Genomic DNA, 25,868 nt, shown 5'->3' on the forward strand with positions numbered 1-25,868 from the left:
AGTTGCCGTCCAAGACAGTGAACTACATACACAAGGTAAGAGATGTTACTAATTGTCAATCTCAAACTAAAGCTTTCCACAAATCTAGAACCATATGCTGAGCGCCCATTACATTTTCCAAGGGAAATGTTTTAAAACCCTGAACCAATACTTGAATGCACATTCAATTTACTACGTACTCAGGCACCTTTTTATTTTTGACATTTAAAATACTTGCATTTGTAACTTGGGAGGCCCTGACATCCATCTCCTATTACAAGAGCACCATTAAGGGTTTGAGCGTGTCTTTTAAGAATATAATGGAAGGGGCTGGAATTGATCGCAATATGTGCCAGACTTATCCTGAGCAGCAAGGGCTCTAAACTCCTCTCCACACCAGTGACCCCCGCCCAGCCCACTCCCCGGGAAGAGGCTCTCTGGGCGTTTTCTAACGCGTTACTCGCCTTTCCCCTATGCTCAGGGCTCATGTTACGGTTCCCGGGGCTGTTGGGGCCGAAGGCGACGCGCCTGATGAGTTAGAGGAGTTCAGAGGAGTAAGGCCTGTTGGAGCAGGAGGAGGGGGGAACTAGTGTCCACCCTCCCGGCCTCAGCCCCGCGAGGTCAGGTCGGCAGAGCGACCAGCCGGCCCGTACGTGCGTGGGGCTGCGGCAGAGGCGCGGAGAGGGCCCGGGGGGAGCTCCTGACAGAGGAGCAGCCAGGGGACACGGCAGGTTGCTGGCGGCGGGTGTTTAGTTACGGGGGCGGGCTGCAGCTCCGGGCACCGGGGCGGGCGGGGCACGGGGGCAATGCGGGAGGCGCGGCGCTCGCTCCGGCCCGGCCCGGCCGCTCTCCCGGGAAGCGCGGGGGATCCCGGGGCTCTCCCGCCCGCCCGGGGCTCTTACCCACGGTTGACTTGCAGGCCTCGCAGAAGGTGTCGTCGGTGAAGCGCTCCATCAGGCTGGTCTTGCCCACGCCCCGCGAGCCGATGATGATGACCTGCAGCTTGAAGTCGGCCGGGCGCGGCGGCTGCTTCCTGCGGCGGGACTGCGGCCCCGAGAGCGCCGGGGAGCCCCCCGCCGCCGCCGCGAACTCCCGCCCCGCGCCGCCCCTGCGCTGCAGCCCGGAGCCCGGCTCCATGACCCCGCCCCGCCGGCTCCCCGCGAGCGAGCGAGCGAGCGCGCGCCGCTGCCCCGGGCCTGAGGGGAACGGGAACTCCGCGGCCGCCCGCACAACGAGCGGCCCGCGCCGCAGCGAGCGGGGCCCGCCGGCGGCGGAGCAGCGCCCCCTAGAGCGCGGGAGGGCCGAGCTGGGAAACCGCCCTCACCCTCCCGCGGGGGCTGAAAGGAATAAACACGCCCCTGTATGTGTGTAGCCGCTAACAGTGTGGGGCACGCCTGGGGCCGGGCCTGCTGCACGTAACCTCTGGTGCTGCCTGTGCTGAGCTCAGCTAGCCCCGGGGGTCCTGGGCTTGCCCCTGCCCCAGCCCCTGGCTGGAAGTGCAGCAGCCAGAGATAGGGATCAGCATTTCCCATGTAGGCTAAGTGCACCTGCAATGTAGTTTTAGCCATGTGGGTCCCAGCCCAGGATATTAGAGAAAGGAAGTAGGTGAGGTTTTATGGGAACAAGTGCTGGTGGGGCGAGATACAAACTTTGGAGCCACACAGCTCTTAAATCCACCCATCGGATTTATGGCTTATTACACCAGCCTATAACCACTACCCCCCTTTTTGTCCTGTGACTGCAGCAGTATTGCGGTGTCAGTCTACCATGAATGGGCCCTTACTTATGGTAAACAGTCCTGAAGAAGAGCTAATGTGTGGCTGGACAGCTTGCCTCTTTCACCAACAGAAGTTGATCCAGTAAAAGATATTACCTCACCTGCCTTGTCTCTTTAAGTGCACATAACTGTTTGCACATGGCTAACTTTGGAAATCATATCACTGAGTTCCTGGCTGATTCACAGATTTTAACACCACGATTATTATTAGGTGTGACCTGATACATAAGACAGGCTGCAGCATACAGCCCCTGGGATCTGCCCCTCCTACATCCACTCACTCTCTTCTAGTAGGAGAATTGTATTTCAAAAGGCCAGGGTGAGTTGGGCATTTTTTTTTTATTATTTTTTGGTAAGGATGTTTGTTTTTTTAACCAGGGTGCTCAATGTGGCTTCTGAGCTCTCAATTCCTATCTTCATCTTCTCTGGTCAGTGTTCCCAGCCCCCTGGAGAAGTCCTTAATAGTGCTGTCATAGTTCTTAATTTAATTAATACACTAAAACTATGGTTGTGAATCAGTTAGGATTGCTACACACAGTGTATGTGGCACAAACCTACAAAAATAACCAAGTGAAAAGCCACTTTAAAGTACCTACACTTTACTTAACCTTCTCATTACAATTGTACACCACTTACCATGCACACTGCAACCTTAACTCTGGTCCAGTCTATCCACACTTACCAAGCTCCCTCCCTTCTAATACTAGCAGTTGTGGCTGTTTACTGCAAAATATTGTTGTGGTGGAGAATGTAGTTTTTAAAGGTGATGATGGAAGGATGTCATTCCTAATCAGATAGCATTAAGTTTGCAGTGCACAGTCATTGAACATTAAAACCTACTCAGCCTAGTGGTAGAGATTCTCCAACTAGGCAATTGGAAAGAAAACAGACCTGAGATGATCCTCCATCACTTTTATCTTGGAGCACTCTAAACTGTTCCAAAGTTCTTCCAGGCTGATACAGTTGGAACTTACCCCACTGCAATCAAGTTTATGAAAGAGTTTGTTTATGTATTGTCTCTGGTGCATGAAGCATCTCCACCATTTTAAACTTGTTTTCCCAAAGCTACTGGGGGTTTCTGTCATATTGATCGTCATACCTCTCCTTGTGAAGACAGCATTCCCGGTGGCCAGTCCTCCCTACGTTGTGTTTTATAAAGATAAGGTGGTCCTGTAGCCTCATTCCAAATTTCTTGTTCCAACTTGATCAGGCAATTCTTCTGTCCCCAAGCCTCATTCACATCCAGAGATGTCAGACTGCAGTTTTAAGCCATGATAACTGTAGTCCCCTTATGGGGTCTCTGTAGTGTTGTGATTGCCAAACTTTGTCTTAAAACAGTCCCTAGTTGCTTGCCAGATGTTTCATCATGTCTCAGGCAAATACTACATAAACTTCCCCTTCTAGCAGCTGTTAGTACCCAACGAGCACTTTGCCAGTAGTCTGCAACCACCCCACTCTTCCCAGGGCACCCCACCCCCTGCCCCAGATACTCTGCCTCTGTGATCCAGTCCTTGACAACTTCTAGCCAAGTTCTTAATTTAATTAATACACTAAAACTATGGTTGATGCAACACAAGGTGCAGAAACTTTAGGTGTGGAACCCAGAACAAAATAGGACCTTTGGAGAAAGTCTCTCCTAGTCCCTAGATCACATCCTTTGCCCTCCACCCCTCTGTGGCCCTAAGAAACCCTCAATGCCAACTGGTAAAGTGTTCACTGTTCTCTGACAGGCCTGACAAACTCACTACAGCCAGCATATTGCTTTCATAGTATTTATCCAGCGAAAGGCAAGTGAGATGTATCTAATAACTTATGTCACCCTGATCCTTGTGAGGATCATAATCCTTGTGATATGTGCATATGGATGATATTTAAGGAGTTGTGTATATGTACTGAAAAGATGTGTTAAAATCTGTGTCCCAGGCAGAGTGGACAAACAAGTTTTGCCAGACAAAGGGATGTAGATTCACTTGTCTGCTTTGATTTATATGTAGACTGAGCACTGGAAGCCAGCACAACGGAAGTCTCATTTTTCATATGGAGTCAACATGAGGATGTGAAGATAACTTGGAGCCCGGGCACCAGGGAGGGAATCACAGGGGATCATCCTCACTCCGGGGACAAAAACAATGAATATTGGGAACTATAAGGAGAAAGACATTTTTGTGATCCATTCATTGAGGGAAGCCCTTGAAGAACAGTGTTGTTCATGAATACTTGGATCCTAGTTGACAGAAAACCAACCAGCCTTGCAAGAGATTGGATCTGTTGCAGTACTTTATTTAAAGGAAAGGTCACTATCGATAAATGTAGACCAAGATTTGCATCTTATGTTTTTGTTTTGTATGTAACCTATCATTCCTATTATTTTTACTCACTATCTCTTACATCTTAATATTTGATAATAAACATATGATTGCTTCACTAAAGCTCCATGGTGTGATGTTATAAAGGATCTGATCCTGAGTTGTACCAGTCAAGCTCTGTGTACACCGTTCCTATGGGGACAGCCTAACTGGCAAGTAATGGGCTGGATACTACAGGGGGACATTTTTAGAGTGGCTTAGGGGGCTGGGTACCTATTGTTAACCTGCAAGGCAAACCGAGGGCTGGCAAAGCTCTGAGAAGATTGTTGGGGAGCTAACACACTAGTGGTATCAGGGAGATGACACCCAATTAAGCTCAGGCAGGTGTCTGTCTTGCTAAGGCAAGCAAGGGGGTGCGGGGTAATAAGATGATTCACAGTCCTGGGTTCCTCAAGAATCCATCACACATAGCCTTCTCTGTTGAATTTGGATTTTGTTACCAAACCAAAGTCTGCTACCCATACATTAGGGTGACCCTCTCGCACAAGGACATATCCTGCACAATTTCTATGCCCTTCCATGAGATCAGTAATAGGAATCTATTATTTATTCAATCAAAACATAAAAAAATTCCACTTAAAGCAACAAAACTGAGTAGATGAGTAAGTAATATTATAGTTCATGTAAATGAAGCTGGCCAGCACTGGTCTTTTCCTTCCTCCCTTATAGAGGTAGCAGAGAGTTTTATCCTTCTAAGTCTTTTGGCCCTGGTCTTAGAGAAGCTAAGTCCATATTTTTTTAGAAGTGGTCAATGACTTTGAATACCCAATTTGAGACATCTTGGACATTTCAGAAGTGCTAAGTATCCACAACTTAAACTGAAGACAAAAGGAGCCGGAGATGTTCAGCATCTCTGAAAATTAATCTAAAGGCATCCAAAATTAGTGAGAAGAGATATAAGAATTTTGTCCCAGGTTTCCAGATTCCCAATCCCACATTTAAACCCTATAATATTCAGAAGAGAAGATGAAAATGAATCATGAGATAATTAGAGAGACAAGAAGGGTGAGGTAATTTCTTTCATTGGACCAACTTTTGTTGGTGAGAGAGACAAGCTTTCGAGATACACAGAGCTCTTCTTCATGTCTGGGAAATGTACTCAGAGTGTCACAGCGAAATACAAGGCCAAACAGATAGTTTAGCATAAGAAGTTAGCACTCATGCTAAACTATCTGTTCAACCTTGTATTTAACTGTGATGCTCCGAGAACTTCCAAACAGGGGCCGCTCCAGGTCCCAGCATGCCAAGCTCGTGCTTGGGGCGGCAAGCCGCGAGGGGCGCTCTGCCGGCGCCGCGAGGGCGGCAGGAAGGCTGCCTTCGGCGGCTTGCCTGCGGAGGGTCCGCTGGTCCGCTGCCTGCCGTGCTTGGGGCGTCAAAATGCGTAGAGCTGCCCCTGCTTCCAAAACATTAGGAATAACTCTGTGTAGCTCGCAAGCTTCTCTCTCTCACCAGCAGAAGTTGGTCCAATAAAAGATATTACCTCACCCGCCTTGTCTCTCTAATGTCCTGTGCCCGACACAGCTACAACAACACTGAATACAATAATGAGATAGCTGACAGAGAAGGGAACACTCCAGTCGAGAGCCAGCATTCTTGGAGAGTATGGTGATAGTCCTGGTAGACAGGCTAGGCTGAGGTGAACAAAGGAAGTTAATGGAACTCGAAAAAGGAAAAAAAATTGCTGTTTTGCATCCAGGTGGATGAAATCTTTCAAACATATGATATTTTCGTGAAAGTGTTTAACAAATAATTATGAAAAAATCTGAATTTTGATTATCTCCGGAGCTTAATATTGTCAGGGATGGAGCCGCCCAATGGCAAGATAACAGCAAACAGCTGTCAAGACCACATGTGTGGTTTAATATGTGATGGAACAATCCATCACTGTAGGTGAGTGAGCCCCATAGGAGTAACATAGGAAGGTATCCCACTCATGTTAAAATCAGTAGCATCAAACCCCCAGGTAAAGCCAGAAGGAGAAAGCATCTGGAGAGGGTACACTGCTGATGTGGTTTCATCCTTCCTTATACTACAAAACAGAACGCGCACTCTTACCTCGGAAGTGGAATTGTCTTTATGTCCCTGTTGTGAGGGGTTTTTTGTTTGTTTGGGGTTTTTTTAAAACTAGAAGAAGCTATCAGTACCGTTTTGAAGCAGGGGGCTTTGCATGCTACTGCTTTTTTGTCCTCACAGAGCACCATCTGTCACTAGGAATGTAGCAAGGGAGTTACAATGATTACAAAAAGACATGGAAAGGTTGTCCGATCCAAATTTAGATGGAGCCAAGGAACTATAAAGCTAGTCTCAAGAAGATAGATAGATTAATCTGGATTAGAACTCATTTCTGGTTAGAGTTTAAATCAGTTCATCTTAACTCAGGCAAGTTTCTCTGACTTTTAAGAATTTAAACATTTGTCTTGATGGGTAGAATGAAGGACTAAGGTCTGATCTGCACGCAGTTTTTGCACCATTGTAACTATTTCAGTTAGGGATGTAATTTGTTTAATCAAAATAGTTATACCAGTTCAACCCCTAGTGTGTACATAGGTACATTGGTATAAAGGTGCCTTATACCAGTATAGCTTTCCCCCCTTTCCATATAGGAATAAGCTGCACCCGGTATAAGCACTTTTATACTGGTAGAACTGCAGCCATACGAGGGTAGGTTGTACCACTTCAAGTATACATGTATAGGTAAAGTGGTTGAACTTTTGTGTAGACAAGGACAATAATTTACACTTTAAAATCCTAAAACATTTCATATATACAATATATATTAAAATACCAGGCCCTGAAAAAATATGAGACCAAAACCAAATAAATGCAGAGGAAGAGATGGAATTTTGATTTCTTTGTAATTATTTGCTGGGGAAAAAAAATCAATAAATTAGTGGGTCTTACGCTGTGAGTAGCACTATTGTCATTAGAAATCAAATCAGTACTGGACAGCAGATAAGAGCTTGGGGGCAGAGTTGACAGCATTTGCACAGCAGCTTGGAAGAGCAGAACAAGGACTACTGAACTTTTAAAATGCCAACAGAATTTTTGAAAAGGAACAGACATACGACTGCTTTCATACGTTTTCCTATTATAGACCATTCCTTAAGGCAGAAATCCTGTCAGGGTTCAATTCCCCAACCATCCTTTCAGTCACACGCCTTCCCAGGGCAATTATAGCACTTGGTTTATATGCTAAGACTTTACTGTGACTCTCCTCACCCTGGTATTTGAGTCCCTCACAAACATTAATGGATTTCTCTTTCAACACCCCTGTGAAACAGTAAAGTAGCATTATTATCCCCATTTTACAGATGGGAAACTCCAGCACAGTAACTTGCCCAAGGTCAAGTGGTGCAGGAAGTCAGTAGTGGAACTGAGAATAGAACATAAATCTCTTGAGCTCAAGTTTAGTGCTTTAACCGTAATGATACCAATTGCAGTCTGAGACCTATAACAACAGAAAAATAAGATGTAGAACAGCTAAAGTAGTATGCATCCCAGAGTTTACTACATGCCCATAAATTGCTTGCTGGTAAATACCAGTTGGGTAGATTGCTCACTATTGCTTAAATGAACCCCTTTACCCCCTTTCTAGATCTCCACTAAGCAAAAAGTTGGCATCATAGGACTTTCTATGATGTAAGCCAGACTATCAGAGAGAGATGATTTTGTGGAGAGTGGCGAGCCTTTGGTTTCAGCCTCCATTATGCCTCCCCAGAATTGTAAAACCACAAATGGGGCTCTTATGAGCTTTAGTGGGAAGGGAAATTACCCACACATTTCCCCTCTGTTTGGCATATAACACTTTCATGCCATGTTTAACCTTTCACAATCAGTGCTTTACATATGGGAGGAGCTGGCCCAGAAAGATTTGATCATGCATAATGTTACATTGATTTTAAAAGTTTCAGATGATCATTTCTACATTTTCTGTGTGAGATGATGGAGGTTTCTTTCTTAAGAAGGTTGGTATTATAAATACTGTGCAACATGGAAAAATCCTTTTAAGAATATTAATATTTAGCCATTGAAGTCTAAAATCAGTATAGTTACTGTGTAAATGGTTTGGAAATGATCTTTAATAAATATTTCCTTCTTTTTGGTATCTCTTCCACTAGATACATATTTCCCTCACTTAAATGGTATTTCAGATATGTCTTCTGAAGCCAATATTCTTCAGTTATGATATTGTCAATTCCCCATTTCTACATCCTGCACAGGTAATCTCTAGCTGCAGAAGGATCTTCCTTGCAGACTATTTTTATATAGCAATTAGTGCTTTCTTACAGAGCTGGCTTAGTGTATATTGTCCAGTTTGACTGATAAGATTTTTCAAATATACTTCATCTCAATGTGGCAGTTTGATTTTGGATTTGATTAAGATATTTTCACACTTGAGGATGGCCATGACTACCATGTAACACATTTCTAGCATGAGTTGAAACCTCTACAGTCTGAATAACTGAAAATTGCTCCCCAAAAGTAAATGAAGTTCACTGTTTATTTTCTGCAATACAGTCTTTGGGTATCATTTACTGGATTTCTCCCATTTAATATGAAATACTGTATTGTATTGTATTGTACTGTAGCATGCATCTGATGAAGTGGGCTTTAGCCCATGAAAGCTTATGCCCAAATAAATTTGTTAGTTTCTAAGGTGCCATAAGTACTCCTCGTTTTTTTTATGAAATACTAGACGTCTTCACAATTGTACCTGGCTGGATACACTGGACAAACAAATGTCTGTTTCATCTGCTGAGAAATGTCATTAACACTATATTTTTTCTTCTTTTGCAGTTATTAAATACTGTTCTCTTGTAATTTTTTTGACTGGTGTTTATTCTGAGCAATAAAACCATAACTTTAATTGGTTTGTTTCCAGACATGAATATTTTGCTTATTGTATCAGAAAGAACTAGTTTCCTGAGCCAGTAGAATCAGCAGCTCCCATATCCAGACCTGAAGGGATAATAGTCTTGGATTATATCAAGCCATCATATTTGTTTTTAATATCTTTTTTCTTTTTCAAATCCAATACTAACATTATGTTCACATTTCTGTACACATATGGAACATTCATCATCCAATTGTAACATGTCAGATCAAGTAGGATTAAATTAAAAAAACAAAAAATTAGAAAATGTCCTACTATAAACAGACTTTTAAAAATAGGCTATTGATTTTTAAGCACAACTCCTCATTGATTTCAGTGGGGAGTTCTGCTTAAAAAATTGATTCCAAGAGGTGGCTCCTTCACTGTGCTTTTTTAAAAAGTGTGCAAATACAATGCAATGAGTAGGGGCCCTTTATCAATGCTGTTGGTGTGTGAGGGAGTGTGCCATATTCTGATCTCAGTCACATCTGTATCTCTGGCCATATCACGTCTTGCAGATCCGTATGCAAAACAGACCTTGTGTATAAAACACTTTCCTTATGCAGAAGGTGGGGGAGATCAGCAGCCAACATGGCAGCATTCCACACCTTTCCTGTGATCATGGAGGGATTTCCATGCATGCAAGGATCCATGAGTAAAGAGGAGGTGGGCTGGGGAAGGGGACCGAGTAGGCCAAGCTGCAGCAAGAGGGGAAACAGACACACATACTGTGTGTCCCACCTCCTTCCCCTGCCAATCCAAGCACAAACATAATAGCTGCCTGCATGTTGGAGAACGCCTTAGCTCCCCTCCTACGAGCAAGCCCTGGCAGGCTGGCTCCATTGGAGATACTCTTCCAGGGAGGTTGGGAAGAGCCACAGGAGGTCCAGAGATGCAGATAACTCCATACTTCCAACAGATCCCTGGAGCAAAAAGGAGCTGTGTGTGCTGGAGCTCTGCTTGCTCTGGTGGGGGCACTAACTGTGCCTCTTAATGAATGGACCAAGAGGAAACTCTGTGAAGGGGATTTTGCTGAATCCTCTGTGCAGATGTTAGTATGTAGGAGCACACTTTACCCTTCCATTAATCCAGTGTTTCCCAAACTTGGGATGCCGCTTGTTTAGAGAAAGCCCCTGGCGGGCCGGGCCGGTTTGTTTACCTGCCGTGTCCGCAAGTCCAGCCGATTGCAGTTCCAACTGGCCGGGGTTCGTCGCTCCAGGCCAACGGGAGCTGCTGGAAGCGGCGGCCAGTACGTCCCTCGGCCCGCGCCACTTCCAGTAGCTCCCATTGGCCTGGAGCAGCGAACCACAGCCAGTGGGAGCTGAGATTGGCCAGACCTGCAGACACGGCAGGTAAACAAACTGGCCTGGCCCACTAGGGGCTTTCCCTAAACAAGGGTCATCCCAAGTTGGTTTTAATGGTATAGCCCATGATTATACCAACAGAATGTTTGGCTAAAGGAGGCATTGAAACAATGCTTTGCTTCTATTTGCAGGAAAAACGGAAATTAGACTGCAATGCAGAAGGAGAGGCTGACCTTGTTAAAAGTTGTACAGTAAAGTTTAGACATTTATAATTCCGATCTCTCTCCCTGGAGTCTGGATCAAACTATCTGCTAGTGTAAATGGGCACAACTCCATTGCCTTCAACAGAATTTAGCCCCTTTACTTTGACCAAGAATTAAGCCCACTGGATCCACAGTCAAACATCTTTATAAAACAAATGGACCAAATTCATCCCCAGGGTAATTCCATGTCATGGAGAGTTACATATGGGGAGAATCTGGCCCTATATTGTCTTAAAATGTTAAAAACTGTTGAGGCAAATGATAAAATTTATTGGTTAGTAGTCTTCATATAGAGATAATCAAACATGGAAAAAATCAGTCTAGTAAGGCTGTACGGAAGGTGGAACTCTTTAAGAGATATATTCTCAAGACTCAAATTGGTTGTAAGTAATTGCCCTTGTATAACCCTTAAGCAAGGGTTACCAGAGTCTATATGCAGCCCACTGAAGTATACAATATAGTTTTCAGCCTCCCTCATCTTTAGCAATGGAGCTTACACATACCAAAAAAGAGGCTATGATCCAAATTGAGAAAGACACTTGACTCAAAATAAAGCATGCCATGTTGGCACTTACAGTGTGAACTCTTGACTCCATTAAAGCCGTTGAGTGCTTTGACATTGATTTCCATGGGGCCAGGATTTAACCACAGCCACTGTGAGCTGTCCCTTCAGTTTCATTGCTGGGTGGTTAACAATGGCAGGTATCTGTTGTGTGGAACAAGCATAGCATTCATATTAGCGTTTCTGAAACTTTTGGTTTCTTAGGTTTGGTAACTACACTTAGGGGCAGGCTAGGGACCACACACCTATCGTGGTCTCATTGCAGATGTACCCACCCTGTGCAGGACAGGACTTGAGCAGTGGATCCCAACACTCAGATCTGCTGGATCCTCCAACATTTATACAAATGTGGACTAACAGATAATGGCATATGTCGGATGTGTAGTAACCAAGGTGGCAAGTTAACACAATGGTCTGTTCACCCCCGCCCCAAATACATAGAGATGTGCAAATTGCACCTTCTAGCACCAGTGGGAACAGCTTATTATTAACAGGAATTAATGCTTCGGGGAGGGCAAGAATTATCTGCACCACTGCCCTCTCCAGCTGTTACACCAGGAAAGACAACTTTAAACCATACCTAGGAGCCCTGGTGACAGAGGCTGCCCAGAGGATGCATTGAATAATGATATTATCTGGTTGTGGCTAGCAATGAAAATCTTCTGCCAGATGGGAAACCTGGAATTCCAAATGCTTGAAAGCATCATGGTTATACCTGTAGAATGATTTTTTTTCAGTTACTCATTGGAGTTTGTTTGTTCGACAGCGGGACCTGCTTGGTGGGCGTGTCTAAGTGCCAGGTGGCCTGCATTGGCAGCAGGCTCAGAAATGACCAATTTATTTTCAAATGTTGTGCTTGGATCCGCTCCCATTCTTTTCAGTGGAGACGGGTTGGGCGCTGTTCCAGTGCAGTGAGCTCACGCGGGAGATTAGTATGCTGAGGAAAAGGCTCACCGTTTCTTTAAACTATCTCATTTGTAAATGAAATTTTCTTCTCCATTTTGGTTGCATTTTAGAAAAATGAATTATTTAAAATATCAGTGTGGAATCACTGTACCCATGTTTATTCTATATTCATTCTCTGAGAAATAAGCCTGATAACTAATGGTGCATGAAACCTACTTATCATGAAGGAAAGCGAGACTGGTTACAGATCTGGAGAAAATGTCCAATTTAGCATGCAAAAGGACAAGCCATCCATCTAATAATTTAGATAACTCTGTGAATTATTTAATTTGCTTTTGCTGAAAAACATTGTTTATACTTTCTACTTGCTTTCACAAGTTCAGTTTTTCATTGAATTATCGCTGCCTCACTAGCTTACGATCTGTGCCTCTGATAGGTCACTGGAGCAAAACAGAAGTTCTGCAATTCCTTATTTCACACTGTGCCTGGGGTCCTAGTGGGGAGCCAGTTATAGTCACTCAGGGTGAACAGCAAAGAATGGGGCAGACAATGCCCATAAAACTGGTGGATATTCCAATACTTAGATTCACCAAGCCAGCATAAAACAGCTTCTTTATTAACTTACTGGTCACTCAGAAGTCCAGTTCCCTTAAAGTGATCCAGCCTCAGGCCTCCATCCAGGTACCCACATCAAATATGATGAAAATGTCTGGAAAAGAAAAGATTCTACCAATCCCAAAGGATCGGATACATTACCTCCCAGGTTAATGCATATTTCAGATCTCACCCAAATACATGCTACAGTCAATTTTTATTAACTAAACTAAAATTTATTAAAAAACAAGAGAGATAGTATGGTTAAAAGATCAATATACATACAGACAGACATAGAGTTCAATTCACTGAGGTGCAGATTCATAGCAGAGATGGTGAGCTTGGTAGTTGCAAAGAGTTCTTTCAGAAATAGTTCATAGGTTATAGTTCAATGTCCAAATCTCATATTCAGGGCATACCAGCATAACTGGGACCTCAATCTTGCAACTCAAACTTCCCCTGATGAAGCCTAAGCAGATCTGAGATGACAGAATCAGGACCCAAGGATTTTTTATACAATTTCATGTCTTTTCACAAGTTGGGAGTTCAAAAGGTAATTAGCATGACTTTGAAGGAGGTCCATCACTGGTGCTTAGCTATAGAAGGCAATTTGCTTGTTCCTCCACCATTCACAGTACATTTCAAAGAGAGATGAATACCGAGATATCCTGTGTTTACAATTCATTTAAATGCTAGATTTAAATTCTTTTGACCTCTGAATTATCAGAATATAGCATAGACAGGGACTGTTGATTACATTGTCCACTCTACTCATACGTATGTAAATACACAACAACATAAACATTATCTCCCCACATGTCTTATGAGGGTTAGTTATTTGGCAGGATGTTTAACCCTTTGTAGCCATGCGTCCCACCCCCAACGTGAGACTGGCATCGAAGGGCAAAATTAGAGCTCCTGGATACACCTTAAGGACCTTCCAACATTGATATGAGCTGTGTTTTCATTGAATTCTTTGTAAGGCCAAATTATTGATGCATGCTTTGGTCCCAGCCAGAAATTTAGTCCATACTTTGTGAAACACTTTAGTGATTTCAGGGTTTGGTCTATGTGTTGACTTAACATAGCCATTAATGTTCTTCAAAGAGCACTTATTCTGGCATTCAGCCATGAAGGCTGTGAGGTGTTGTACCTCAGTTTCCCCTTTTGCACAGCAGTTCAAGCTTGTAGCGGTTTTTCTGCTACAGAAAGTTTTAGAAACGTGTCTATGCATTAGCTGTGAAACCTAACATTATTACGCGTATTAACACAAAGTGTGTTCTTGTTGAACCAAACAGCATAATCAGAAGGGTTTCTATTATGTACCACTCTTAACGTGTTCAAGGGCTTTTCCAAAAGACCATGCACATTGCACATTTTTACAGTTTTTGGTATCAGCAACAAGTTAGTTACAATAATTAGCAATAGCATAAGTTTTATCACAAGTGTACATTTATGTCATTTTTGTCATGCCAAGTATTTGGTTTAGATAAAACATTCTTTAGGTCAGCTTGTTCAATATCCCTTTTGAACCTTTGTAGCTTTTTCTTGACGTTAGGGTCTTCCTTAACATAGGATTTTAGTTTAACCACTTCCTTGGTGTTTTGACATTTTAGGGTCAACCTGTAGCTTCTGTTAGCATAATAAACTTATTCCCTTCCTTCCTGTTCTGGAGAGTCAAAATCTGAGCTCTTTTGCTTAACAGAATCCATTGACTGGCTGGGTGTGTCCTTTCTGCTAAAAGCTACAGGCAAGTCTGTTCCCCCAAGTCAGGTAATTTGCATCAACACAGACATTAGCTTGTTTACCAGTTTTCAGATCCTCAAGCTTTACCAATTCCAAGGCTGGACTCTGTCTTAAAGAGATACCATCCATTTTCACTCACATGTTAGACTCAAGGCCGGCTCCAGACCCCAGCGCGCCAAGCACGCACTTGGGGCGGCGTCCCAGCGGGAGGGCGGCAGGCGGCTCCGGCGGACCTCCCGCAGGCATGCCTGCGGAAGGTCCGCTGGGACCGCGGCTCCGGTAGACCTCCCGCAGAAGTGCCTGCGGAGGGGCTGCTGGTCCCATGGCTCCGGTGGAGCATCTGCAGGCATGCCTGCGGGAGGTCCACCGAAGCCGCGGGACCGGCGACCGCTAGAGCGCACCCCGCGGCATGCTGCCGTGCTTGGGGTGGCGGAAATCCTAGAGCCGCCCCTGGTTAGACTCAAGGTTCTTTTGTCCTTCTATTACCAACCTCTGCTTCCACATGGAATCAGATGCCAAGTCCACTAAGAGACTACAAGTTATATCCAAAATATCTAGAGATGAGAGTTTTCCTGCTCTCCCCTGCATTCTTGTGGGTTCAGTTATAAGGTTGTTCTGCTCTGAAAAACCAGTAACCCGATCTTTCCGCAGTACCTGAGTCACAGGTTGCTTATTTAAAGAATCAACATGGAGACATACATGTTCCAACAACATTGTCTTCCCAACAAGCTGGTTAAGCTTATAGGTCTGTTTAAACTCGCTAACAATTTTTATTTCATCTGAAATCTTTTCAAAGCTATCCACACTGGGTCTTTCTAAACCAAGGCCAGTGGATTCATACACATTTGAAAGACTTTGGCCATTAGGCACCAACACACTTTCCTCAGAAGAGAGACTGTTTACTGCCAACAATGGCCCATTAAGAGTCAATAGAAACAGTTCCTTCTCATAGACTTTCAAGACTTCACCAAGAAATTCCTTCCCTTTGCAAAATCCTGCACTGCAACAGATTCTTTCTGAGCTTTATTTATGTCCAGAACCGACTTTGGCACAACAGACAAATCACCAAACTTCTTCTGAGTTTCACTTACATTCAGAATCACCTCTGGCCCAACAGGAGAATTTTTACAGATAAACTGCTAGACTTCATAGTCAAAAGATTTGTAACAAGGAAGAAAATGCTTGTAGTTTCCACACTGTCAGCAGGTAACATAGGCAAATCACCTTCATGCTTTCCTTGTGCCCTGGCTTTGTCAACCTGATCAGACAAGGTTGTCATATCTTTACCCAGCAACACACTAGCAACAGGCAAAATAGAAACACCAGAATTGCTTGGTCTCTGGGAGTTATTTATGACATCAACTGGACGCAATCTAGTTGCAATGTCATAATTCCTAGCAGATACAAACTTAGGAACATTCTTTTCCTGGGCCTTAGTTTATTCAGAAAACAACTCTGGGCCAACTGACAAATTCTTAAGTAGCATAAACTGAGAAACACTTTCTGTCTGCTCTGCAGACAAAAGACTGGAGGTACATTCTCCTTCATTAGGTACACTGCTATTTGCAGCAGACAAACAATTGGAAACAGTTTTTCCTTCAACAGATAAACTGTTGCTTTCCACAAATAGTGTCTCACTACACTGAGCTGCTTTAAACAAATCATTTCTACCTTTTTCAGGCTTATGTTCACAAACTTTACTTGCCAACAATTAATCACCCATAAAAAAATCTACCTTTTTCTTCCTCAATTAGGGCTTCAACCTGATCACCAACTTTAATTTGCTCTAGGGAAACATTTCTCTGAGCCCTATCTAATACCAGATTCACTTCTGAGATACCAGACAGGCATTCAGAAATTTCTTACACATATGCACTGCTTCTTTGCACAGATAAACAGCTATCTTCCTTAGACAAATATTTGGAGAAACCCTCTATAGGCAAATCCTTGCCCCTAGTAGACACAGGTTCAGGATTATTTCTTTCCTGTGACTGATTTATGTCAACCTGATTGAACAAAGCTTTAATATCATCCCCAGTCAAAAGATCCTTAGGCAATAGCGTCCTTGCACCAGCTATAACTTCATGTTTAACACCATTCCATTCAAGATGGAGTCTGGCTAAAGGCACAGCTACAGTAAACTCATAAAAGCAGCAAAGAGTCCTGTGGCACCTTATAGATTAACAGAAGTATTGGAGCATGAGCTTTCGTGGGTGAATACCCACTTCTTCGGATGCATGCATCCAACGAAGTGGGTATTCACCCACGAAAGCTCATGCTCCAATACGTCTGTTAGTCTATAAGGTGCCACGGGACTCTTTGCTGCTTTTACAGATTCAGACTAACATGGCTACCCCCCTCTGATAGTAAACTCATGGAGTATTACAATATTCACACTCTTATCTGGTAAATAATCTTCCTCTTTGACAAGATCTGCTTTAACAAGAGTGATGTTAGAAGCTGTAATTTGCCCTAAACAGCTTTCACCATTGACTTTTACATTCTCTGCACAAGTTATGGGGTTACCTTCAAGTGAGTTTATAGTAAAAGCATTTACATAAAAGGTGGCAGTGTTGGGGTCAATTTGGTTACACACAGACAACTGCTTAGAGTCAAACATACCAACATTGTTAGAAACTGGATAGATTGTATCCCCATCCTTGCTGTTCAGAGAAGCTGGCTTTTCAGGATGATACAGTTTCTGTTGTTCTTTTATTCTTTTGAGTTGGAGCATAAGTCTATCCACTTTTGCCTTAGCTTCTAGTTCCTGCAATCAAATATATGCCATTCTTTGTTCATGTTCAAAACACAGGCACTCTCTTTCAGCAGCTTCTCTTTCCATATCAGCTATTTTTTGTTCATATTCACACGGCTGCACGTTTCTTACTGCAATCATTTTGTTTCCTTATCACTGGCAATTAACAGATTTTTCAGTTCCTGCTCTGGGGCCTTTTTCTTAAAAGACAACTCCGTCTGTGAACACAATTCCTCCAGGCTTTTTCTGTCAGGATCTTGATCATGGGTCACTCACTGTAACTGATTTTTAACCCTTAAACTCTCCAATATCAAAACTAAATTTTTGACAAGCATGTGGTTCTGATCCAAAAACCCAATTAACCTGTGGTAAGGTGTATCTAAGCACGACTATGCCACTGAGACTGGGGTCCCAGTGGGGAGCCAGCTATGGTCACTTAATTAGGGTGAACTGCAAAGAATAGGGCAGACAATGCCCATAAAGCTGGTGGATATTCCAATACTTCGATTCACCAAGCCAGCATAAAACAGCTTCTTTATTACCTTATTGGTTACTCAGAAGTCCAAACAACACAGTTCCCTTACAGTGATCCAGCCTCAAGCATCCATCCAGGTACCCACGTCAAATATGATGAAAATTTCTGTAAATTTTATTTCATCAGATAAAATAAATGGCTCTACCAATCCTGAAGGATACCCCCTGTTTACAATTAATTTAAATGCTAGGATGTTCTTTTGACCTCTGAATTATCAGAATATAGCATAGACAGGGACTGTTGATTACATTGTCCACCCTATTCATGCACAAAATACACAAATATTATCTCCCCACATGTCTTATGAAGGTTATTTATTTTGCAGGATATTTACCCCTGTCTAGCCATGTGTCACACACACACTGCAAATAACCACTCATAGACTCATAGACTTTAAGGTCAGAAGCGACCATTATGATCATCTAGTCTGACCTCCTGCACAATGCAGGCCACAGAATCTCACCCACCCACTCCTGTAACAAACCCCTAACCTATGTCTGAGCTACTGAAGTCCTCAAATTGTGGTTTGAAGACCTCAAGCTGCAGAGAATCCTCCAGCAAGTGACTCGTGCCCCATGCTGCAGAGGAAGGCGAAAAACCTCCAGGGCCTCTGCCATTCTGCCCTGGAGGAAAATTCCTTCCCGACCCCAAATATGGCGATCAGCTAAACCCTGAGCATGTGGGCAAGACTCACCAGCCAGCACCCAGGAAAGAATTTTCTGTAGTAACTCAGATCCCACCCCATCTAACATCCCATCACAGACCACTGGGCATACTTACCTGCTGATAATCAAAGATCAATTGCCAAAATTAGGTATCCCATCATACCATCCCCTCCATAAATTTATCAAGCTTAGTCTTGAAGCCAGCTATGTCTTTTGCCCCCACTACTCCCCTTGGAAGGCTGTTCCAGAACTTCACTCCTCTAATGGTTAGAAACCTTTGTCTAATTTCAAGTCTAAACTTCCTAGTGTCCAGTTTATATCCATTTGTTCTTGTGTCCACATTGGTACTGAGCTTAAATATTTCCTCTCCCTCTCTAATATTTATCCCTCTGATATATTTATAAAGAGCAATCATATCTCCCCTCAGCCTTCTTTTGGTTAGGCTGAACAAGCCAAGCTCTTTGAGTCTCCTTTCATAAGACAGGTTTTCCATTCATACCGTGATTGATTCATTCTTTTCTTAAACCTCAGACACAGGCTTCACAATGTCAAGGGTGCCCAGACTTTGTCTAACTGAGGACTGTACTGACAACACCTCAGGAATCTACTGGCTACATTTAATTTGCATTAAAATGGAGCAAAATGCAGACACCCACCTCTTACTGAAGGCACAATTTGCGGAAATGACAAAATGTTATTGTGCTATGCTCCTTCTTGAGCTGACTCACTTCTATTGAAGTGAAGATAGAACATTGTATGTGGGGCTATAGTCTTCAAGTACTTTGTCTTGATAGAAAAATGAGGGCAGCAGATAGCCACACCTGGCAGGCTCATAGAACTTAGCTGGTCACACTTCATATAGCTGGGACAGCTGAATGAGAAGGAAGGAAGGAACTCTACGTCCTGATGCTTGGGCTGTCAGGGACCAAAATGGCTGCCAGTGTAACTTCTGTTCTAAATTATGCCAGCTGCAGCAGCCTCAGAGAGGCCATTCCACTGGCTGAGGATCAGTACTATGTGCTCTAATTCCACCTCTGACCAGCCTCCCTGTCACTCTATGGAGTTCAGAGAAGAGCTGAGGCTCTTAAAAGGCGGCATGCTCCTGCCAAGTACAAAGCAGTGTTCTAAATTGAAACTCACTCAATCTATTTCCAGAGGAAGAGGAAAACATCCTGGTTCATCTCTCAGCTCCAGACTTCTTCCTTGGTTCCAGTCTGCCAGAGTCAACCCCCAAATCCCTCCCAACATCATTCCTTTGCTATTGAAAATGAATTGATTCCTTTTGTCCAGCTATGCAATGCTGCTAATCCCTGCCCTGAGGGCAGGCAACTGTAATGGTTCCCTTAGCCAAAGGGAAAGAGTTAAGCTCTTTTCTATCACCCTGTGGAGAAAAATCTATATGTGCTATTATATTACCCCATGAAAGTACCATCTGTAGTTCTGAGTTTATGAGTAGCTTCATGTGAAGGTGTTTTTAATACACTGAGCTTCACTTAAGACACACACACACACACACAAAGAAAGAAAGAGCTGTGTGAACAGTTGAACAAATCAAAGAAATAGATTTTTTTTCCAAACTAAAGTGCCTGTTTATGGCTCATGAGGTAGTAGACCCCCACCCACTGACCATTAAGCTGATCATATATGAATGGTACAAGTCTGAGGCAGGGAACTGCTTGAATTTGGTTTCCTCTGATATTCCTTGTGCTGATGGCAGGTCCTGGATGGTGCCTGAGCTCAAATGAAAGGTAGCTGTCTCAGGATTCTCACCATTTCTGTTTCTGGAGAAAGGCTCCTTACTGAAGGATCTTAGCCCTGTGCCATTGCTAAGCTGTCCAGAAAGGTAGCTCATACATAGATTGTTTTCATACATTCTCCACTTCCTCACAGCTTCTTTCTTGGCCCAAATAGTCCCTTTGTAATGCTAGACAAATATCTCAGCATTCAGATTGGGGTAATGTCTGTATTTGGGGATCACTGTATTTGGCTATTCAAAACCACAAATACAAAGATCATCCATCTTGAAGGACTACTCCCTCTCCACAAGACCTCTCTGCCCTCAGCAGTTCCTTGATTTTCATCCTTCTTTTTAGTTGTCTCCTTGAGGAGGAGGAGGAAGAGGATAAATCCACTAATGTTTGATACTGTCAGCAGCTAGCCAGCTCCCTTATTCCTCCAGGGTCTCCCAGTTAGAGGCTCAGAGGCCTTCCCAGCCAAGCCAACCGCTTCTTCCCCCAGCTCTTATGTGAGTTTTGGGTGCTATTACCACCTAAAGCCCTGGTGGTGAGGAAGGCCACAAGATGTATGCCTGGGTTATTGTCTTCCCCTAGAGGATGGAGGAAAGGAGAATAATGCCTGACTAGTTGTGGCTCAAGCCAGGAAGCATAAAAATAGGAGCACTGACTAGTGATCCTGGCTCCCCTCAGGATGGACAATTTATTACCTGGTTAGGACAAATCTAGGCTAAAAATATTCAGCAGTAGTTTATTAGCCAAATATGTCCAGTGTTTGTGATTTTTGGCAAATCATTTGATTCTTCCACATTGTGTCCTAGTGTTTTTCTACTTCCGCTACAGTTTTTCTCCTCTTCCTACAGTTTCCCTTTCCCCTCCTTTGTCTTTTTCCACCTTAATCATTGCCCAGCTGGTTTAAACCTGGTCCCAATATGCCACTCTGCATCCTCTCCCTTTTCTTGTTATGAAAACCTATTGTCCATCTAGGATGGAGTGGACTGCACCCTCAGCAAGTTTGCAGATGACACTAAACTGGGAGGAGTGGTAGATACACTGGAGGGTAGGGATAGGATACAGAGGGACCTAGACAAATTAGAGGATTGGGCCAAAAGAAATCTGATGAGATTCAACAAGGACAAGTGCAGAGTCCTGCACTTAGGATGGAAGAATCCCATGCACTGCTACAGACTAGGGACCGAATGGCTAGGCAGCAGTGCTGCAGAAAAGGACCTAGGGTTACAGTGGACGGAAAGCTGGATATGAGTTGACAGTGTGCCCTTGTTGCCAAGAAGGCTAACGGCATTTTGGGCTTTATAAGTAGGGGCATTGCCAGCAGATCGAGGGATGTGATCATTCCCCTGTATTCGACATTGGTGAGAGGCCTCATCTGGAGTACTGTGTCCAGTTTTGGGCCCCACACTACAAGAAGGATGTGGAAAAATTGGAAAGAGTCCAGCGGAGGGCAACAAAAATGATTAGGGGGCTGGAGCACATGACTTATGAGGAGAGGCTGAGGGAACTGGGATTGTTTAGTCTACAGAGGAGAAGAACGAGGGGGGATTTGATAGATGCTTTCAGCTACCTGAAAGGGGGTTCCAAAGAGGATGGATCTAGACTCTTCTCAGTGATACTAGATGACAGAACAAGGAATAATGGTCTCAAGTTGCAGTGGGGGAGGTTTAGGTTGGATATTAGGAAAAACTTTTTCACTAGGAGGGTGGTGAAGAACTGGAATGGGTTACCTAGGGAGGTGGTGGAATCTCCTTCCTTAGGGGTTTTTAAAGTCAGGCTTGACAAAGCCCTGACTGGGATGATTTAGTTGGGGATTGGTCCTGCTTTGAGCAGGGAGTTGGACTAGATGACCTCCTGAGGTCTCTTCCAACCCTGATATTCTATGATTCTATAGAGCAAACCTCAGGTAAGAAAGCCAAGCTACAATTTACCTCACGAGTCCAGCAGAACTTACTTGGATAACACTGTGCTGAAAAATAAAATGATTTTAAATATAAAATTGAACTTTTAAGAAAAGATGTTAATTATTATATGCTTCTCTAAGGACCCCCTATAATTACATTTTCATATTCTCTGAGTCATCTGATGGCAGAGGATGGATCAATTATGATCCTTTGGCTACATGCTGTTCTTTTTCTTTTCAATAAAAGGACAATAGATAATTATAGCTTAGAAAAGGACAGGAAAATGGTACTATGCATGGTGAAGAAAAAGATATTAGAAAATTATTTTAACCTTTAGGGAAAAAAATCTTTAAAGATTAAGATTCATCTTGGTTTATGAAACAGATTTGTTTTTCCTCTAGAAACCAGACCTCCAAAGGCTGTGAAGATTTTACAGTGTGTGTTATTTATGTATTTTTATTGCAATATGGATTCATGCTTTTTGGGAAGGGAAATCTATCCCAGATAAATAATACCACTTCCTGAATTGTTCTGCTGACAAAAAACTTATGTTACTCATGGGACTTATTTTAAACACATTTTAAAAATTCCAGCTATCATGAAGCTCCGGTGATCTCCATAATCAGCTGGAATTCCGAGATGTGTTTTGGTGTTCTGTTTAAAACTCAATTTTTCATATAACTCCAGTGACAGCAGGTGTTACTTGAATTTAAGTGATTGCTAAAAATTTTAAAGGGTCTTATTGCTGCTGGAAAAATTACACTTATCCCACTGACAAAGCTAACCAACTGCGCCCCCATCTTGCCCAACAGCTTAACTGTCAAGGAACAAGTGAATCTGCTGAATGTACACTGTAGATATTTATTAGAATGCCAAGCCCTTTCAATTCAATAATAATAATAATAAAGATAAAGAAAAATGTGTCCTCTTCCCCACTCCTAAACAAATACTACTGCCATTCAGAAATGCAGTTTGAGATCAGGTCATTTCCATTTCAAAAGGGGCTTTGTGAAGAATAGCTATATATAGGATATAGAGACCAGAGCCCCCATTGATAAACCCGCAATTATTGAGCAGCAGCTTTGTACTTTAATGATGTGTATGAACATACTGTACCACAAGATGGCCCTCTAACAACAAATATACCAGTGCAGTTAGTTCTATAGCTGATAAAATAAGTCACTGAAAAATGTTGTTGGATATAGTTCACACAGAGACCAGCACGTGGTGCTGTTGGAACTGAAGAGAATTTGAGTCATCTCAGATATCTTCGTAGTACCAGATATATCACTGGATAATGTTACTACGTTAAGGGTAGGGTGACCAGATGTCCTGATTTTAGAGGGACAGTCCTGATTTGGGGGGCTTTTTCTTATATAGGCACCTATTACCTCCCACTACCCCCATCCCAGTTTTTTACACTTGCTGTCTGGTCACCCTAGTTAAGGGAGAAACTAGAATGTAAAAGAGTTCCTTATAAAGGTGCAACATTAAATAGTCACAGCTACCTATACTTTACAGGATATGTTATATGAATTTTGTTTAAATTGCAGAGTGATACTATAAGTGACTCTTTCTGAAATTTATAGCCAAACTAGCATTCTGGAGTAATCCATATCCAGTAAATGGCAAGAAGCTATTGAGTAATTGCTCCTTGTTTATACATTTCTTGCTCTCTACTACAAGTTTGAAAGGAACTTTGGCATGTTCCAAACCCACGTTTGTGCACAGAAATACCGCCCCATCTCCCTGCACAGCAAACTACAAACTGTACATCTCAGGGAGCACAAGTTCTTGCTATTGGACTGTAAAGACCGCATTTAATTTTCAAGGAGAGTAACAAAGCTTTCCATTATCTAAATAAAATAACATTTGCTACAATATTGGACAACATATATTTACACTTAAATCCTTATAGCCTGAATTGTCCAGTCAGCATATTAATCCACTGATTGCCCCTTAAGGGAGCGATGTTTCTGGATTGTCAAGTTTTCATTACATCTGGTATGTCAATGAGGCTGTTGGAAGAGGTTAGGGCATAGTACAGGTGTAATAATCCCATGCTAGGTTGTGCTGCCCAAATCTTTGCAGGTCAAATTAGAGAGCTGGTATATTTTATAGATTGATTTGTGATTGAATTAATCACAAAATAATAATAAATAACAATACACAGTGAACAGCAATATTACAGTACAAATTGGATGTGCTCAAAAATTAGTAATTTTAGTTAAATAAAATATGAATTAAAATAATAATGATAATAATATCACATGAATAAAACAATAGGAGTGCCCTTCTAGGGATTCAGACATATCAACATATCATGAGATTTGTAATTTGCATGGATTCATCATTGATATTCTTAACTCCATTTGATTATAAAGCACTAATGAGCGGCCATTATCCTATATGGAAATGACACAAAAAAGATACAACATTTAATATCACAAGATGAGAGAGCAGGAAATAAAACAATATATGCATTTAAGGTGACCAGATGTCCTGATTTTATAGGGACAGTCCTGATATTTGGGGTTTTGTTTTACACAGGTGCCAAATCCCACCCCCCACTCCCTGTCCTGATTTTTCACACTTGCTGTCTGGTCACCCTATATGCATTCCATTGCTTACAGAGATGATATGTTTGATTAAAAATGTACTTTTTTGGTCTTGTCTATTGACTGAGGGCTTGTCTTCATGGTGGCATCTAGGAAATTTAATCCTAAATATCTAAAGGTGTGAATTTGAAGGGGATTAGTAAAACTGCATTAAAACTCTGCAGGAATATCCTCATTCAGAAATAAAGTGGCCTTAATTTGGTTTAGCTTAATTCACTTCTAAAGTGAATTAAGCTAAACCAAATTAAGGCTACTTTAATTCTGAATTACAGCACCCACACCAAGATTTAATGTGGTTTGAAAAATGCACTTCAAATTTACAGCTTTAGTTAATTCAGATTAATTTTCCTAACTGTCCCCATAAAGTCAAGCCCCTATTCAGCATATGAGTAGTGAATAATGTTCTCAAGGCATCAAAGCAACAGCCAATGTATTTCATGTCGGTGGAGCAATGTTATTAATCCACATACACCTTACCAAAAGGCTGCATACTTGGTTATGTATGTATGCATGGATTGTCAAAGCAAATATTTCTAGCTGTTTCTAGCATGATGTTGCACCACTGATCAATGCTAGGAGAGGTGGCATTTTTTTCCACATGGTGAGGTTATGTTTCTAGGCGGCTGATGTAGCACTGAAGACCCAGCTTTATCCAGGAGGGTTTATATTTTTACAGCTGAGAAGTTTCACTAAGTCATGTCAAATTGTAACTGAAGAATGTAACACACAATTAATCTTGGTGATGATTTCAGTGGCACAGGGATAGTTCACAGGGACAATTCAGCTTCACAGAGACGAAGCAGCAGGACAGGTCCAGGTTCTGACTATCAGGCACAGGGAACCAATCATACTGGACGTTGGGACTGTGGTAACTCCTTTCCAGAAGAGATTTGGCAAGCTCCATCTTGATGGTGTTCAGATCAAGGTGTAAAATACCAAGGTCAAAATGCCATTTTGTTTCATCATCAGATGTCCTCAACTGCCCCTCTTTCCTGAGTGCTCAGGAAATAATGGTCCTGAGTGAGTGCACTGGGATGGGCTGTGGAAAGGCTCCCTGCACCATCTTTCTCCCTAATATACCCACATAGGAAAAGGCTGAAATTAGCTTGGAATATGTATGAGGCACTTTAGGAGTGATATATATTGTTAAAATACCAAGGAAATGCAGGGCAAAAAACTACATTAGTGCATCTTGCCAATTGCATATACAACATACTTTTAGTAGCATTGAAATTTTTACAGACGCCCCAAAGTAATATTTGCTGGGGGCATTATA

The 25,868-nt window shown here is 42.6% G+C and overlaps 1 protein-coding gene and 2 long non-coding RNA genes across 4 annotated transcripts in view; 1 reads left to right on the top strand and 2 right to left on the bottom strand.

Annotated features, from left to right (window-relative positions):
- RAB12 (RAB12, member RAS oncogene family) overlaps positions 1-1,116 on the bottom strand; it is a 41,250-nt gene extending 40,134 nt beyond the window's left edge. The window contains exon 1 of the mRNA XM_039525154.1: positions 882-1,116. Coding sequence (XP_039381088.1) covers positions 882-1,116 — 235 coding nt within the window. The remainder of the gene's footprint in view (positions 1-881) is intronic.
- A 212-nt stretch (positions 1,117-1,328) lies between these two features.
- Positions 1,329-4,180, top strand: LOC120398109. Its single transcript, XR_005594192.1, has 3 exons — positions 1,329-1,584; positions 1,968-2,075; positions 3,751-4,180. It is a non-coding gene; the product is annotated as an uncharacterized LOC120398109 (long non-coding RNA).
- Positions 4,181-8,940: 4,760 nt separating this feature from the next.
- LOC120398108 lies at positions 8,941-15,645 on the bottom strand. 2 transcript variants are annotated; one of them, XR_005594190.1, is made up of 5 exons: positions 15,462-15,645; positions 12,656-12,756; positions 11,705-11,839; positions 11,138-11,268; positions 8,941-9,081 (listed from the first exon to the last, which is right to left on the bottom strand). It is a non-coding gene; the product is annotated as an uncharacterized LOC120398108 (long non-coding RNA). The 2 variants fall into 2 exon arrangements; XR_005594191.1 differs by lacking the exons at positions 11,705-11,839; positions 15,462-15,645 and having other exon boundaries at positions 12,656-12,712.
- Between the last annotated feature and the right edge of the window lie 10,223 nt (positions 15,646-25,868).

Source organism: Mauremys reevesii, linkage group 2 (assembly GCF_016161935.1).
Source record: "Mauremys reevesii isolate NIE-2019 linkage group 2, ASM1616193v1, whole genome shotgun sequence".
Classification (NCBI taxonomy): Eukaryota; Metazoa; Chordata; order Testudines; family Geoemydidae; genus Mauremys; species Mauremys reevesii.